The sequence below is a fragment of the Onychomys torridus genome, chromosome 4 (assembly GCF_903995425.1).
Source record: "Onychomys torridus chromosome 4, mOncTor1.1, whole genome shotgun sequence".
Taxonomy (NCBI): domain Eukaryota; kingdom Metazoa; phylum Chordata; class Mammalia; order Rodentia; family Cricetidae; genus Onychomys; species Onychomys torridus.
In genome coordinates this window covers 102,928,790-102,946,001 of record NC_050446.1, presented here as the reverse complement: position 1 = coordinate 102,946,001, position 17,212 = coordinate 102,928,790, and the positions used below count along the sequence as shown (strand labels likewise).

Genomic DNA, 17,212 nt, shown 5'->3' with positions numbered 1-17,212 from the left:
TCATAACTTCCCTCCTTCTGCCCTCCCTTCTTCCCTTCTCCCTTCCTTCTTTCCTGTTTGAAGTGTTGGGAATCTAATCTAGTGACCCACGCCTGCTAGGGAAGTGCTCTACCACTAAGCTACACACCAGCAGTTCTTGATCACTCGTTAAACTTTAGATGTTACTTTATGTAGCAAGAAGGCCTCACTTACACTTTACAGTCTTCCAGGTAAGAAATATAGTTCACCTGATTTACAGAAGGGAAAATGATTACACCATCATATAAAAATTGCTAGGGTATGTCCCTTGACTTTGGCCAGGCCAGGGATTGCCTTACCATATACCATTCTTTGCCGTGCATAGGCTGCTCTCTGGTGCCTCTTTTCTGGATTATTCTGTCAGATTTAGGGCCAGAATTCTTGTGTGCTGAGTGACAATGAGAAGGATGGGCTGCTGAGTGTCACTTATGCTTCCAAGTGGGGTCAGGCCACCTGGCCTCATACACTTGTTCTCTTTTTACATATCTCTATGAACTAATGCAAATCCACATGTAATTAAGTCTCACTCCAAAGTATGACCATGATGACACAACCACCTTCCATGTGACTCCCTCTCAAGGGCAATCGTGAGTAGACAAGTTTCTCTTCATTTTCCTCTTTCACTTTGTTCTAGCTCTTGTTCACATCCTGCTCTCTGTTTTCCCCAGTCCAAAACCTGTTTCTATCCCCACAGAATCACCAGTTGTCCATCTGGAGAACCCCCAAGGATCCCTGACACACCTCCAAGCCTCTGCATCTGACATTCAGTCTAGCAGCACTGGATGACAGTCCCCTGTGTGAGCAGCTGGTTCCCTTTCTTAAGCGCTAAGCCCTCAAGGCTTTCTCAGAGCTAGTCCAGAGCTCAGTTTCACAACTGTGAGGAGAGCACTGTTGGTAGCTCCAACATCTTAAGGTACTGATGACATCACACCATTCCACCAGAACTTACTCTCTGGTCTATTAAAGAAACACATCCAAGGAACAGGCCATGGGCATCCAGGATAAGGGGCTGGCGTCTCCTCTGAACACTCAAGTGATGTTCTCTTATCCCTATATTACTTGACTTTGAACCTCATTCTTGTGAATAATCAAACCTATTAGTAAACCTAAATAAAATATATCTATGCATTAAAAGTTGAGAAAATGAACAATTAAGTATCTGTAGTACAAAGTTACTAATGTGGTTTATTTTGCTGTCATATTTATGTTCAGCTACAATCATATTAAAATGTAAAATTTCTAAACTCTTATATTTTGCTATAAAGATTCACATGCATTTGTAAGAAGTTATTTGGCAAGCTTCTTGGTCCCTTCACTGAATTTTCCCTTTTGGAAACTTTTATAACTGTAGCACACTATTCCAAAGAGATGAAGATTTCGTAGCTGTGTCTGCATGTGCTTATGTATCCATGTTTAGTCGAGCACAAATGTGTCTTGTGTGTACATTTGTATGCTCACCATCAAGATAGGCTCAACCCTATGACAACAAACCCTCATGCTTCTCCTCCTTAGTATGTCCTCCCTTCAAGGCCCTGGTAACAATTTCTTTTCTGGCTGTACTATTCTTTTTTTTCATACTAACCAGGACATACGTGCCCTGAGATTACATTTCCCCTCAGCATGATTTTGAGATCTACCCAAGTTTTTACATGGATCAGCAGTTGATTCTTTTTCTAATTGAATTCTTTCTTTAATCTTGAATGTTATGAGCTCTTTCTGTCTTACAGGTATGTCAGAGAAGTGATAGGCAAGTCTTTCCTCTCAGCCTATATGTAGCTTATCTCTACACCTTCACAAGGACCTCCTCAAGGCCAAAGCTGTACATTTTCTTGAAATGGAAATTTGCTTTATAATTACAATTTTGCATTTTTTTGAGACAAGGTTTCTCCATGTTGCCCTGGCTGTCCTGACATTCTCTAGACCTGGCTGGCCTCAAAGACAGAGATCTGTCTGCCTCTACCTCCTGAGTGCTGGGATTAAAGGCATGCACCACCACCACCCAGCATAATTTTGCTTTTTTAATGAATTTTTGATATTGTGTCTTAGAACTCTCTGTAGCCCTAGGTTCCAAAAATTTCGATGTGTGTGTCTTAGTTAGGGTTTCTATTGCTATGAAGAGACACCATGACCACAGCAATTTTTTATTATTTTTTTTCATTTATTTTACATGGTGACCATAGTTTCTCCTCCATTCTCTCCTCCTATTCCCTCCCTTCACCTCCCATCTATCACCCCTCCCCTAAAATCCACTCCTCCTCTTCCGTCTCAGCTTGAACTGGGCAAGATCCAGGATGCACCTGCACAAGGTTGCTGTGGCTCCTAATTCAGGGTGATCCCGCCCCTCGTGTGCTAGGGAGCCAGACAGGTCTAGTGGAAGCACTAGTCCTGTGGCTTATCTTTGGAAAGTGGGGTTCTAGTCCCTTGGGGATCTCTTAAGCACCCACAAAGGATTAAAAAACCACCACCGTTTAGAAAGGAGCAGGCCTCTGAAGGGCGTCAGCAAAGCATGGCACATCAAGTTAAGGCAAGCCCCTCCCCCTGCATCAAGGCTGAGTAGAGCAACACAGCATGGAGTATAGGTTCCCAAAAGCCAGCTCAAGGGCCAGGGCCAAGTCCTGATGCCATTGTTAGGAGCCCCACAGACAGACAATTCTACACCACTAGTACGCATAGGCAGAGGGCCTAGATAGGTCCCATGCAGGCTCCCTAGCTGTCGGTCCAGACTCCATGAGTTCCCACGAGCTCTGGTCAGCTGTCTCTGTGGGTTCCCCTGTCATTACCTTGAACCCCCCCCATTCCTCACCCCCCTTCACTCCCTCATCCCCCGTGTGGCAATGTGTTCACGGCTACTTCCCACTTGCTTTTCTATCAGGTTTCAGTGTGACTTATGTTGTGGTCTTTGATCCACTTGGACTTGAGTTTTGTGCATGGTGATAGACATGGATCTATTTGCAACCTTCTACATGCTGGCATCCAGTTATGTCAGCACCATTTGTTGAAGATGCTTCTTTTTTCCACTGTATAATTTTGGATTCTTTGTCCAAAACCAGTTGTTCATAGATGTGTGGATTTGCATCAGGGTCTTCAATTCGATTCCATTGATCCACCTGTCTGTTTTTATGCCAATACTATGCTGTTTGTATTACTATAGCTCTATAGTAGAGCTTGAAGTCAGGGATGGTGATACCCCATGGCAGCTCCTATAAAGGGAAACATCTAATTGGGTGGCTTGTTTACAATATCCGAGGTTCAGTGCATTATCATTATGTCAGGGAATATGATGGCATGCAGGCAGACATGGTGCTGGAGGAGGAGCTGAGAGTTCTACATCTTGCAGACAACAGGAAATCAACTGAGACACTGGGCAGTATCCTGAGCATAGGAAACCTCAAAGACTGCCTCTACAGTGACACACTTCTGACAAGGACACACCCATTCCAGCAAAATCACACCTCCTAATAGTGCTACTCCCTTTGAGATTATGGGGCCAATTACATTCAAACTACCATAGTATGGCATCTAAAATTTTTAGTTTTAAAATTTATAGTTAAATTATAAGTGAGTGGATGCACACTGAAGGAAAAGGCCACAGGCATCAAGGGAAGGTTGTGCCTTTGTTGCCATAGGAAACAAAAAGCTATGGATTCCTTCAAAATCAATAAATATTGGATTTGATTGGGGAGACCCCCTGAGGATTTTGGCTGCAGACATGAGGGAGGAAGCCAGGAAAGACTGCAGGACAGGTGACATGTGTGCTGATCTCTCTGCATGGAAACAGGTCTGAGACCAGATGAGGCATGATAAATCTTGTTGGCCACAGAATCCTCATGACTTATTATTACATGCCACCCTTCCATTTGGCATGGATAGAGATTTATATTACAGTTTATGTGGTACAAACAAACTTAGAACATTGACAGATGTCTTTTACCTGCTCACACACAGAGCTGAGAATTGTCTTTTGCTGACTTGTGCACACCGTACATTCCATAGTTGTGTTAATGCAGATATATGTGTTACCTTTAAAAGTTTGTGTGTTTTCAGAATAAAAAGGGAGAGACAAGACATCAATGAAGACAAATAGCCCATGTGATCCAGCCTCTCAGAATGCCTCTGTTGCATTTTCCTCAAAATTCTACATGCAGAAGAACTTCAAAGCTGTTAGCTGAGATGGTCCAGCCTCACAGACTATTCTAGACAGGACAACAGATAAGCTGTATACTTTCCTATCACACAGAAACTAAACAAAAAAATAATGCAGGTAGCTCTCCCAGGAAGGACTTGATCATTATCTCAGTTTTCTCAGGGTTCCCTAAAGATGTCGTCTCCCTCAGACAACAGGAAGCAGTCTAGAGAACACAATACACACATTCCCATAGGTGGGGTGGGTGCTTTCTGGTCTTTCAGTGGATGTTTGATATTGTTTAGGGGGATGAGTTGCAAGCTGTTATTGGTCATGGTCAGGGAGGAAACTAAACAAAGGTGGTTAGAGTCAGGGATCTTTTCCTAAAAAGATAAAAAGGGGGATATAGAAAAGATAGGATAATGGGTAGATTATTGAACCTACTTTTAAACTAAAAAGCTACTATTAATCTCAGATATTTTACATTGGTATTGATTTTTGTATATTGATACAAATTTAAGGCTATTTTTGTTATAACATACTATATGGTTTTTTTTACTCTTGTTTAGGGTATTGTACATATGCAACTCATTTTGAAATGTAATGTAAAATTCTACCCTTAAAGGCTATTATTAAAATTGTTTAGGATAATTAAGAAATTAGTAGTTAGTAGTTAGTCATTTTTAACAATCAAATTTAAAGTCATGTAGGTATGTTTTCAAGGTCAAACAGAGATATATATTCAAACACTTCAGAGACCTACAGAATATACAATTTAAGACGATTTAATAACCAGTTACTTACAAAAGGGTGATACATCAAAGAACCTCTGTATAGACTTTAAGTAAATTGTGGCAAAGTTAGCCACTGGGCAAAGAAATTGCCTTTGCCTTGACTGCTGACAGTATTCTGTCCAAACTGGACAAGCAGGGTACAAAAGAAAGCAATTGATGATCTTGGCCAAGACAAGGTAGGAAAGTCCTTCAAAATTCCTGATTTACAGAAAAGTCTGTCAAATATTCTAGGAATGTAGGCTGAAGATGGATGCCCCAATGTTGCAGAGGAAACTTGGTGACTATGTAGTCAGCCCAGCTGTTTCATTTCTATAGTTTTGGAAGTTGTTTGCTCTGTACTTCCTGTTTACTCAGGTAATAGTATATTGTGTCTTTGATGGGGTTGAAGATTAGTTATAGTTTTCCTTGTTACCAAATTCAGAAAAGAAACTTACATATGGGATATAATGTTTATAAGGTTGAGGAACATAAAAACTTAAGTTATTTATCTAAGAAGATGTTTTTAGATCTAAAAAAGTTGTTTTTGGATGGTAATACAAGTTATGATAGAAAATAGTTTAGGTAAAAAATTTGGACTCAAAAGATAGAATAGATAATGGAGTAATTTCTCCAAATTTGCCAAATACTGAGGGACTGGATATTGTAAATGTAATTCTTCCCCAATAATTGTAATTATTGTATATAGTTTTACTAGGTTAGAGTTAAAACCTTTCTTTTTTATTTAGACAAAAGGGGAAATATTTTGATCTCACTGTGACATTCCAGACTGTCAATAAAGTTTACATTGAATCAGAGGGTGAATGAAGCCAGTGACCAGCCAACCAGAATTAGTCATAGAGAAGCCAACAATTTGGTGGAGAAGACACACAGGAAGGAAAGGGTGGGGACTATGGTTTGAGCTTCCTTTTGGTTCTGGGATGAAGAAAAAAGACACAGCTCTTGCAGAGTCTTGGCCAAAAAACAAGGTCATCTGGTTGCTTCTCGGCTTCTCTGAACTAGCAGGTTTTCACCCCTACATCTGACTTCTTAGTCTTTGTTGGTAAATAGAATGATAGAGATTTAATTTAAACCTATATATTGTGTCCTTGGCAGAGCCAGGCTGTGGGACCAGTACACCTGTCAGGCTGAGGTTGAGTAGCTGGCTGGGCATTGAATGCAGGGCTGTGTGGCCCCATATGATAATTAAAGTATCAGTAGACTCATGTGCAGCTACTAAGCCAACAGAAAAACATCAGTGTGGACTTACACTTGGGCCGTCTATTTCATCACCCTGCGTGTTTTGCACAGGTCCCAGGATGGCTTTTATTGCTGTGGCTCTGAAGTAGAAGATGGAAATCAGGCGTAGTAATCACCTCTCACGTCCTTATTTTCAGTAAGATGAGTTTTAGATGAATTTGTGTGAATGAATGTGTTTTAATGCCTAGCCACCCTCCTGATTCCGAGGAGCTCAGATGCAGAGAATCTTCTGTCAGTGTGTCCTTACAGTCTCTCGGGGAGTTCTGACCTGGCTTTCTTTCCTTTGCAATCTAGATGTGCATCCTACTCATCTTGGGGTGCCCGCCTGCTAGCCCCTCTTCCTCAGACCTTGCTTTTAACACTTCAGAATTATTTTGGCATTGCAAATAGCAATGAGCTGAATTTTGTTTTATGAGACAGAGTGCTAACAAATAATTCATTTTTATTAATACAAATAATATATAAAACAGATAATATGAGCTATATAATGTTAGAACAAAATGATTCAACCAAAATAATATAACCAAGATAGTATTACTGAAATATGATAATAAAATTTTATTGAGAAAATAGTATAACTTTAGTATGTAATATAATTTAATATGTCATGAAATAATGTAATTTAAACAATATAACCAAAATATTACAATCAAAATAACCTTACAAAATAATATAACCAAACCATTACAATCAAGTAATACAAACAAAATTTTTAGCAAAATAATATAATCAATTATTATAACCAAAATACATAAAAATATTAGCAAAATAACATATCTTAAATACTGTAATAAAAATATAACAAAATATTATGACTCAAATAATGTAGCAATAACAACTTCATAGGAATGAATGTACTAGAAATACCATAAGCAAGTTGATAAATCAAAATAATGTTATCATGTTATAACACCAAATAAAACCAAAACAATATAACCAAATTTAACCAAAATTTTATAATGAAACAAGTATAGCCAAAATATTATAACAAAAATATAACAAAATTATATCCAATTATAACAAAAATCAGAGTGAAGGCAGTGTAACAAAACAATATAACAAAATAATATGAATATTGTCAGCTGTGTGCTGACTTTATATGCTCTTCCTCGCTCTTCCTGTCTGCTTTGCAGTTGTCAAGTCTGTAAGCATCACTGTGACCCCTGGGATCTGCCCTTTTTGTCCTCTGTGTGTCTATCTTTCCTGTTCCTCAGCTTTCACCATGTTGTTCCCAGTGTTGGGGTTACCCATAGACCCTTGTCCCCTCACCACCTCTTCCCCACCCATTTATACTCCTTGGCTATCTCCTTTGCAAGCTGGGTTGTTTCCCTTGGTAACAGCCTGCATATCATGGGACCCGTTTTCTCCTATCCAATTGTGATAATGGCCTCAGGTGTCTACACCATTATACTCAGTGTCTCAGAGCTTCCCATCAGCCCCTGGGGAGATTCCCCATCATCTTCTGGAATGAGACATCATTGGAGAAACCAGTAGACCATTTGAGAGTGTCTCTGACAACAGAGTCCAAAGACATTGGTTGCCCAGTAGGCAGGGCTGACCTCGTCCTCTGACTTGAGTTATTCCTCCTTTCTGGTCCCCTGCTACACCCCAGAGGCTGCACTGGCGTCTTCCTCCTCCTCTGGTCCAGGACTCCTGAACTTGGTGTGACATTGCAGCTATCTGTCCTCAGTTGCTGGAGATGATGGTTTACTTGGACTTCTCCAAGCTGCTGCGGGATCCAGTGAAGGTTTGTCAAGGTTTGTCAACCTTTGGAGGCTGCCATCCTTGAAGTCTGTGTTTCATTGGTTTCTGGGTTCACATTGCTGAGGCACTTGCTCAACCCGGATCCTCCATCCTGAACCTATATGGAGAACCCAGGGCTGGATGTTGGATTCTGCAGGTGCTGGTATAATGGGGAAAAGCTCTGGTCTCTGGGTGAGGCAAGGAAATGGCAGGGGTGGGCAGGAGCTGTACAAGGAGAGAAGGAAAGTGTTGTTAGGATAAAAGACAAACTCCTGCCCATCACACACAAAGCTCATAGCGGAAAAAGCTATGGAAGATCATGGTCACGTCTCACACTCTAAGTGACAAACCCGAAGTAGCTGTGATGACCGCTGCTGCTTTTGGAATCTCAAGAGCCCTTGTGTGTATGTATGTGGTGACTTTTACTATTCTATATGTATATTCTAAATGTCCACGGGATGACGTAAACTTTCTGCCAAACTGGGTTTATCTTAAAACCCAGGATCCTGACTCCATCATTCTTCCTTAACTCTTCACCCGATGGGACATATGGGGCTCTGTCACACCCTGCAGCATGGCAGGATATTTAGTGGGTTATTTTAGCACAACCGTATGCCAGGAAGAAGAGACCCTTAAACATTTCACTAGAGTTCTCTCCCCCACTTAGAGTAATCTAAATAGAACAGGAAATTTCAACCAAAGTGCAACTCAGGGTATGATACCAGACAGGGTTGTTTTTGGGCTATGTCATGGTTGTGACTTTCTCATAGAAGTCCTTGACCACTGGTTCCTTTTTCTTCCCAGAAATCTCACAGTTTTCAGAGACTAGTGACTTCATGACTTCAGTTGTCTGTGGAAATGTGACCTAATGATGTCCCTCACAGGCCCAGCTCAATGAACCTTGCTTCATGTGGGAGCTAAACATAAAACCTAGGAGCAGAGAGTGGAATGTCTCTTCTCTCCCAAGAACTGTCCAGGGAGAGTCTCTTCGTCAGAGTAGATTACTCCAGTGTTTTTCATCTAGGTAGATTTTAAAATGCCACCTGAGCTCACACAGGAGTTCTTGCCTAGACAATGTGAGTTTAAAATTTTTTTTTTTTTAGAGTTTAAAAAACAAACCCAACAAGAAAGGACATGCAAAATGAAACCTTGTGTCATGGATTGTATGGTTCTGTGGTGCAATCCAGTTGGAGAATTGGGATTTAAACACTTTCTGTACCTCAGCAGTGCTCATATGCCCACATGCTCCCATCCAAGAGGAAACTCCAAGATAGGAGACAGCAGATCTCCCTCCCATGTCTACACAGCCCAGAATACATCTTCAAGGACTCAGAGGACAGAGCTAGCCCATGCATGTGGAGCCCCTGGCCAGGCCCTCTACTCACCTGGCTCATGTGCAGTTCCATGCTCCACGACCCTGCTGGTGGTTCCTGGGCCTGGGAAGCTAAGGGGCGCTGTGGCGCACCCGGCTCCAGACCCAGTGGTGTGGGTTCTGGTTCTGGATCTGGAAGGGAGAGGAGAGGTGAGTCCAGGAAATCGGCCCGTCCTTGTTCTTCTCAGGACCCTGCCCACCCACTCCCTGGGCTGAACCCTGTCTACCTACTCCCCTATCTGAACCATGTCTATCTACTCTCCTGGGTAAACCCCATCTACCCACTCCCCAGGCTAAGCTCTGTCTACCCACTCCCCTGGATGAACCCTGTCTACCCATATTCTCCTGGCTGAACCCCATCCACCCACTCCTCTGGCTAACCCTGTGTCTATCTACTCCTATGGATGAACCCTGGCAGACCTCTTCACACTCCTGTCGTGTGACCCAGGCTCGGTAATCTATGACTTGGAGGAACTCCTTCTGTAGCCTTTGGAAGTCCTTGTACAAATCTTGCCATGTGTCTCTGCCCAGCAAGAATTGAAAGATGCTCCTCTTGGATATGGGGTCATCTTCTTCCATGTCACAGGCGATGTAGCTGCCACAAGGAAGGAGAAGTGCATGTCCCTAACTGTGACATTTAGATGCAAGTGGGAGTGTGTAGCTCTAGAGATAAAGTGGGGAAGCAGGCTGTGTAGGGTGACCTTGGTCTAGATCATCCCCAGGGCATCCTTGATCCAAAGCCTGCAGGACCCATTTACTTCTCAGCCTAGGAAAAGGACACTTCCCTTTTTTCCTTCTTAACTACTGTCATGATGTCAGGACCCTCTTCTCTCCCCTCCTGGTCCCTTGACAGTTTTAACTATTCTGTGGCTTAGGGTCACCACTCAGTCTCAGTGGAGTGATGGGAATGTTTTAGGAATGGGATTTGGACAGATTGGTCCCCAGGAGATGCTCACAGGGCCAGGAAGAAGTGGATCCTGTTGTAGAGATGTCCAGGCAGCCCAAGTCGGCCAAAGTACTCCACCACCATGGAGAGCAGGTACTGTATGGACAGAGGGCTGGTGAGGGAAGGTAGGCAGTGGGTAGGGCAAGAAATCTCAGTGGGGCCTGGACCTTCTGCATCTGATCATTATACTCCAATGACACACAGAATAGGGGCTGGAATACATTTGCTCTGTAGATATGAGCCGATTATAAAACCCAGAAGGAATTTGGGGGATATACGAGGGATGGGCAGCAGGTCTTTCCTGCATCTGTTCTTGAGAGCAGCCCTGGGCTATCCTGGACTCCCAGACCATCTTTTTTTTTTTTTTTGCCAGAGCTGAGGACCGAACCCAGGGTCTTGTGCTTGCTAGGCAAGCACTCTACCACTGAGCTAAATCCCCAACTCCCAGACCATCTCTTTCTGCCCATCCCCCGAGGGCTGTGACTGTAGACTATCTGAGGTTACAGGTACCTTGTCAGTCACCCTGAAGAAAATGTCTGCTGCCAAGAAGTTCTGGACCACAGGATCCTCTGCAAAGAGAGCAAGCGTGAGATGAACTTGGAGTTCCCATCTGGTGGGTCAAGTGTGTGATTGTGGGTGTAGCTTTGGGAGCAGTGTGTGGCCTCCAGACTTCTCCCACTGAGCTGTGATGAAGAAGGACCTTTCTTAAGAAGGTCTTAACCTTCATACCAGGAGCATAGTTTGTTCCTGTCATTGGCACAGCCATGTTGTGTTTGTATGTTGAACTTTGCTGTTGTTGATTCCTGAGCTTGGTCCGTGATGGCCTTTGATACTTTTCTTCCCCAAAGGGATTTAACATAGCTCTCACTGCTAAACTGTACTTCAGCCAAAACCTTAGTTGTGGACTTAAAGCCGTATGACCCCACAATCTGTCCATTTACTGTTATTGAGACTGAAAACATCCCTACTGTGATGACTGAATCCTTGGACAGAGATGGAGAGTGTGTAGCTCCATGCTTACAGCCTCCCTCCATCCCTTCTTCCCTGGCTCTCCTCTCTCTCTGAGGTAGTGACCAGCTCCCCCTGCTCCATAGGAGTTCATCTGTCCTTGAGGTCCTTCCCTGAGGCACCATTTTCTAGTTAAGACTTGTGCTTGTGGGGTTCTGTATGTCCTTCAAAAGCTGCCCAGGCAGTTAGGTCTTGCACAGCATGTGTCCTGGGCAATCTCCCTGTCTGATAGTGTTCAAATGTTAACCATTCTGTTCCTCTGCCCTCCACTATGGCATCCTACAGTCACTCTAGGCACTGAGCACTGGAATCATGGCGGAGGAGACCGAGGAACTGAACATATATGGTCTGTTTAATTCATTGAAAACAGAGGACACTGTTGTCTGTGACTGGTACATGTTGTATTGGGTGGTTTGCCTGGGTGTTGTTCCCAACCTGCCGCACTTGGTCCCAGATCTATGGCCCAAACTCACCTCAGAGAGACCTTTGGTACCTCACTGGTGTCACAGACCTCTACTGTCTCTTCCTGTCCTACCCCTAGGTGCCGTGGCCTTCTGAACCTCCCCTGTGAAGCTATGGGGGGCTGATAGCATCTTCATTTTGTAAATGTTTGGTGCTTTTTGTTTTTGAGTCTCTCTGCTAGTGTATCCCCAAAGCAGGGACCAGTGACATTTGCTGATCTCCCTTCTCTACCATCTTAGTGGTGGGGTTGGTCTGTAAGTAGAGAAGCACCATTACCTCCATACACATGTGTGAGCCTAGGAGACACCTCCACATAACCAGGTGGCTCATGGTCACTGTGGGGAAATCTGAACCACTGCTCCCTATACCTAATTTTGAAAATTGGCCCCAAGTGTCCTGTCCTCAGTTCAGAGAACCCACCCAGAAGTCGGTAGAAGGCTTCAAGGTCCTCAGGTCGGTAACTGAGTCTTCTCTTCTTGTTTATTATGAGTTTTGTCCCCTCGATCCGGTCCACAGTCCATATGCTCCTCTTCGTCCTCCTCCTGGGGATCTTCAGCTCTGAGGCAGCTTCAGGGGTAGCTTCAGAGGTGGCTGGGCCTGAGGCCTGCAGGCTGCTCTCCTGGGCAGCTGTGGGAACAAAAGCTTCTCAGTCCTCATGGATGTGGTCACAAGGGGGACTCTGGCAACTTCCTGACCATTACTCAGGAGTTTTATCACCTTGTGTAGACAGAGGAGCAAGTAGTCATTCGGGAGCAACTGGCTCTTCATACAGAGACAAGAATGCCCAGGGATGATGGGGCACATACCTGCTTTGACATCCGCCAGTGTCTTTGTCTTCTGGCCTCTCTTCTTTTTGGTTGGCTGCTCAGAGACATCCCCTGCCGAGGCATTGCTGGAGGCAACAATGATACAAGCTCCTGGATCTGTAGGAAGAGAAGACCTTACATGACCACAAGAGGGACAACCTGGACATGGCTGTGTTCTTCCCGTCTGACAATTCCGTGTGACATCTGAAGAAATCTGGGAGGAATGAGCTTCACTCATCCACAAAGGAGACTAGAAATTGAGTTACTCTGCACTGCTCTTTGCCAGGCACCAGCTGATTTCTGGTGCCTTTACCCTTGGATCATTCTGCCTGCAGGACACCACCATGGCGACAAATGAACTTGTAGATCTTTTATCTGATAGAGCTACAAGAGTGAACAAGGAAGTGATGTCCTGGCTCACCAGGACACCCCTTTCTGTGGTCCTTTAGAAGCTGATTTAGGACTGTTTGGGAAGAGGGAGGGACCAGGCCTAGTGGCCATGCTGCTTCACTCATCCTGGGACATGAATGTCAAGGGGTGTGCATACACATACCAGTGACAATATTCTCTGGTTTCCTTTTTCTCGGTGCCCTCTTCCTCTTGGATGTCTGCTCAGGCACATCCCCTGCAGAAGCATCACTGGAAGCCCAAACGCTGCTGGCCTGTGGAGCTGCAGGAGGAGAGACCCCAACGTGAGCACAAGAGGGACGTGCTTGGCCAGCGTTGGGCTCTTCCCTTCTCACACACATTGAGGAATCTGCATGTAACATCTGAAGATATCCCAGGAATGCTCCTGATCCCCACATGCACTTATCTACAAAGGTGGCTTAGAACTGAGCTCCCATGCACCTTTTTTTGCCAAGCAAACTCTATCATCTGGCACTTCGTTCCCTGAATCATTCTGCTTGCAGGGCACCTTTGGGGAGACAGTTGGCATCTCTGGTCTTCTTTCTGTGGTAGGTATAAATATAAAGAAGAAGTGACTTTGGACTCACCAGGACACCCCTGCCGTATATACCCCTGTAGAAGTTGACTCAACAGTTGGGGAAGGTGGGACTAGTGGCAGTGGTCTTGCTGTGTCATCCTTCACTCGTCTAGGGACCAGGGGGAAAGCACCAAGGGCCGTACACACCTGCCTTGGCTTTCACAAGTACTTTTTTCTTTTGACCTTTCATTGGGTTCTGAAGCCTTGGTCTTGTGTCTGAAGGGACTGGTGCAGACATTAAGAAATCCTGTCTTCTTTGGTTTCCAAACCAAGGAAGGGCTCAGCCTGATTCCAATCCCAGGCTGTTGCCCTGTAAATTTCTTTTTCTAAAACAAAATAGTCATAAAAGTTGCAGTAGTGGTTCCATAGTTAACAGTAGCTGGAAAATTTTTCTTTTGTGGTGATGGGACTTAAACTTAGGGCTTCAGGAATGCTGGGAAGTGCTCTACATGGAGCTATTCCCTGTCATTCTTGATTTCTTATAAAATGAGAACTTAATCAGTACATAAAGGAAACCCCGCTTAGTCTTGTAATCTGTGAGTAAGGACTATAATTCATCTGCTTTACACTTGAGAAGGTGATTTCTGGACTTGCCTAGGGTGTGTCCTTTGGCTGTGGGTAGGCTCCTGTGGGTGTGCCACTGGGAAGAATAACTACTGGGCACCAGTCATGCTTCCCATAGGGTCAGCTGGAGGACTTCACATACCTATGTTCTCTGTCATCACCTTTTTCCATATCTCTATGAACCTCTGGAAATTCACAGGCAATTAACCCTCCCTAAACATACAACCATGTGGCCCACATCATCTTCCTCATGGCTCCTTCTCAAGGACAGTCATAGGGTGACAAGACTTTTCTTGAACAGCCTCCTGTTTTCACTTTTTCTTCCCTTTGTTCCCACTACTTCCTGTGCTCTGTTTCCCTTCTCTAAAACCTGTTTCCGTTCCCATCATATCACCAGTTGTCCTTCTGGGGACTCCCAGGGCATCTCTGACACTCTCTGAAGGAACACAGTCGAGCCCTGACTTTCAGTCTAGCATGACATTGGGTGACACTCACCCGTGTGAGCAGCTGCTCCGCTCTCTCAAGATCTAGGCCCTGAAGGTTTTCTCTGAGCTTACCCAGAACTCAGCCTCACAGCTCTGAGGAGAGCACTGTTGGTAGCTAAGTGAGCTCCAACATTCTGAAGGCACTGATGACATCACACCATTCCACCAGAACTTACTCTCTGGTCTATTAAAGAAACACACCCAAGGAACAGGCCATGGGCATCCCGGAAAAGGGCTGTTGTCTCCTGCATACCCAAGTGATGTTCTCTTGACCCAAGTGATGTTCTCTTGACACAAGTGATGTTCTCTTGACCCATTGCTCTCTTCATTTAAGCTTCACCTTGTGCCTAACCAAGTCCTTCAAGATTGCAACAGAAAGTATGTTCCTGAGAATAACTTTAGAAAACACAGGATTAAGCATTGACCCCTTCATCTGTAGTACAAAGCTAGTCATCCTGTTCATTTTGTTGTCTTACTTGTCTTTAGCTACTATCATGCTACAATCAGATTATATTTACAATTTAATGTTGATACCAAGATTGGTATACAGCTGTCAGAACTCATACCTAGAGATCATTCATGCCCTCTCCAAATTCTCCCTCACATTAATGACTTTCAGGATCAGATCAATATCAGGGAGATGGAGATTGGTCCCCAACCTTCCAATGGCTTTTCCATATTCACATGCATGTACTTATGTGTCTTTATTTAGTTCTGTGCATTTGTATGTACCATATGTGCGTTTGTAATCTCTATCATGATGCACACATTTATGACAAGGAGCCACCATGGTTCTCTCTTAAAGGATTTTATTTCCCTGATATCCCTGGCAACCATTAATTTCATCTGTGTATAAAGTGAGGGCATGACTGCTCACTCCAGTGTATGGTTGCGGGGAAGGTATTTATTGTAGATATGAGGGAGTGTACAGCCAGAGGCATCTGGAAGAGTTCAGAGCAGGGAGAGAAAGAAGTAGACTAGACATGGCCAGCAGATTGGACTGGGCCGTGAGAGTAGAGGGAGAGGTAGGGAGTGAGAGAGAGGAGAGCAGTAGAGAGGAGAAGAGAGAAGAAGAAGGGAGGAGAGGGGAGGGGAGGGAAGGGAGAGGGGAGGGGAGGGGAAGAGAGGAGAGGATGAGAGGACAGGGGAGGGTAAAAGAGAAGAGGGGAAGGGAAAGGGGAGAGGAGAGAAGAGGGAGTGGTGAGTAGAGGAGGGGAGGGAAGGGAGGGGAGGAGAAGAGGGAGGAAAGGAGGGGAGGGGAGGGGAAGAGAAGAGGGAGGGTGAGGAGGGGAGGAGAGGGAGGGGAGAGGAGGGGAGGGGAGGAGAAGAGGGAGGGGAGAGGAGGGGAGGAGAGGAGAAGAGGGAGAGGAGAGGAGGGGAAGAGAGGAGAGGAGGGGAGGGGAGAGGAGGGGAAGACTAAAGAGGACCAAGAGAGGGAATGCTGAAATGACAAGGTTATATAGGAAGGGGGGATGGGAAGTCCATGAACTGGAGGAGTTTAGGGTAGCAGGTGGGGTGAGAAGAGCCATAGGTACTGAGTGCACCTGGAGGCCAGTGTGGGCTTTGATGTGCCAACAGGCGCCTCAGATAGTCATTTGTCTTGACAGTCTGAAACTCTACAATTTTGTCACCCCCCATCAGAATATTATGTAGCTGGAGGAAGTATATAGTCCAGGGATGGCATTTTCCTCAGCAGCATTCATAATCCATCTAGGTAATTAGAAGAATCAATAGCTAATTCCTCTTTGGTACCCCAAGGTCATATGGGTACGTGCATGGTTAGTCACCCTTCTGGTAATGAAACAAAATCTTTGAGGTAGTCTGGTAAAAAAGAGGGTAGGTGGTCAGGCAAAATGGCTCAGCTGGTAAAGGTGCTTGCTGCCAGCCACCCCAATGACCTTTCCCTTGTCAACAAGCTTGATGACTTAGTCAAGTCCTTGGAAACCACTTGATGGAAGCAGGGAACCAACACCTCCAAGATGTTCTCTGACCTCCACATTACATCACACACATGCATGCACACACACACACACACCCCAGAGAAAAGAGGATAGGTTTCTGAAGCTTAGTGGTAGAGTGCTTGCCTAATGTACAGGGAGTCCCGAGTTCAATCCCCTACACTGCAAAATGAAAAAAATGTGAAAATTTCATTTCCTATCAGTTTTGGAGACTTCAGTCCATGGTTGCTTGGCTGTGTTGTCATGGTGATGCAATCCATAACTGCAGGGACTGTGAGGTAGACCACAATGCTTGCCTCATAATGCCTGGAAAGTAAGAGAGGAAGAACCCACAGCCCCCTTCGAAGATCCCCAGAATCAGCTATTTTAGGCACCCAGCACCTCCAAGTAGGCCTCAGCTCTTCAATGTCCCACCACACTCAGAATGCTGGAGCAAGGCTCTACCACGCGGCATTCTGGGATCTTGGCTCAGGCCACAGCATGCAGGTTTCTTTTGTAAACCTCACTGTTCTCTGCTTTAGGCAGCTGCCATTTTGCTCTCATATCAGAAGTGGATGAGCAACATGGCTCACTGCATGGGCAGGGTCTCATGGTACTATTTATACTTTACATGTATTATGTTGTTATTTTAATTGACATTTTCTAATAGTAAATGATGATTTTTCTATATACTTACCTATGTGTCCTTTTGGGAGAAAATATCTGGCCATGT

The 17,212-nt window shown here is 44.5% G+C and overlaps 1 protein-coding gene across 1 annotated transcript; it reads right to left on the bottom strand.

Moving 5' to 3' along the window:
- Positions 1–9,358: 9,358 nt before the first annotated feature.
- On the bottom strand, positions 9,359–13,731 carry LOC118581464 (speedy protein E4-like). Its single transcript, XM_036183598.1, has 9 exons — positions 13,641–13,731; positions 13,358–13,459; positions 13,062–13,178; positions 12,509–12,625; positions 12,123–12,329; positions 10,743–10,801; positions 10,243–10,328; positions 9,707–9,881; positions 9,359–9,418 (listed from the first exon to the last, which is right to left on the bottom strand). Exons 1-9 carry the CDS (start codon positions 13,729–13,731, stop codon positions 9,359–9,361), a joined length of 1,014 nt encoding a protein of 337 aa, XP_036039491.1.
- Positions 13,732–17,212: the final 3,481 nt, after the last annotated feature.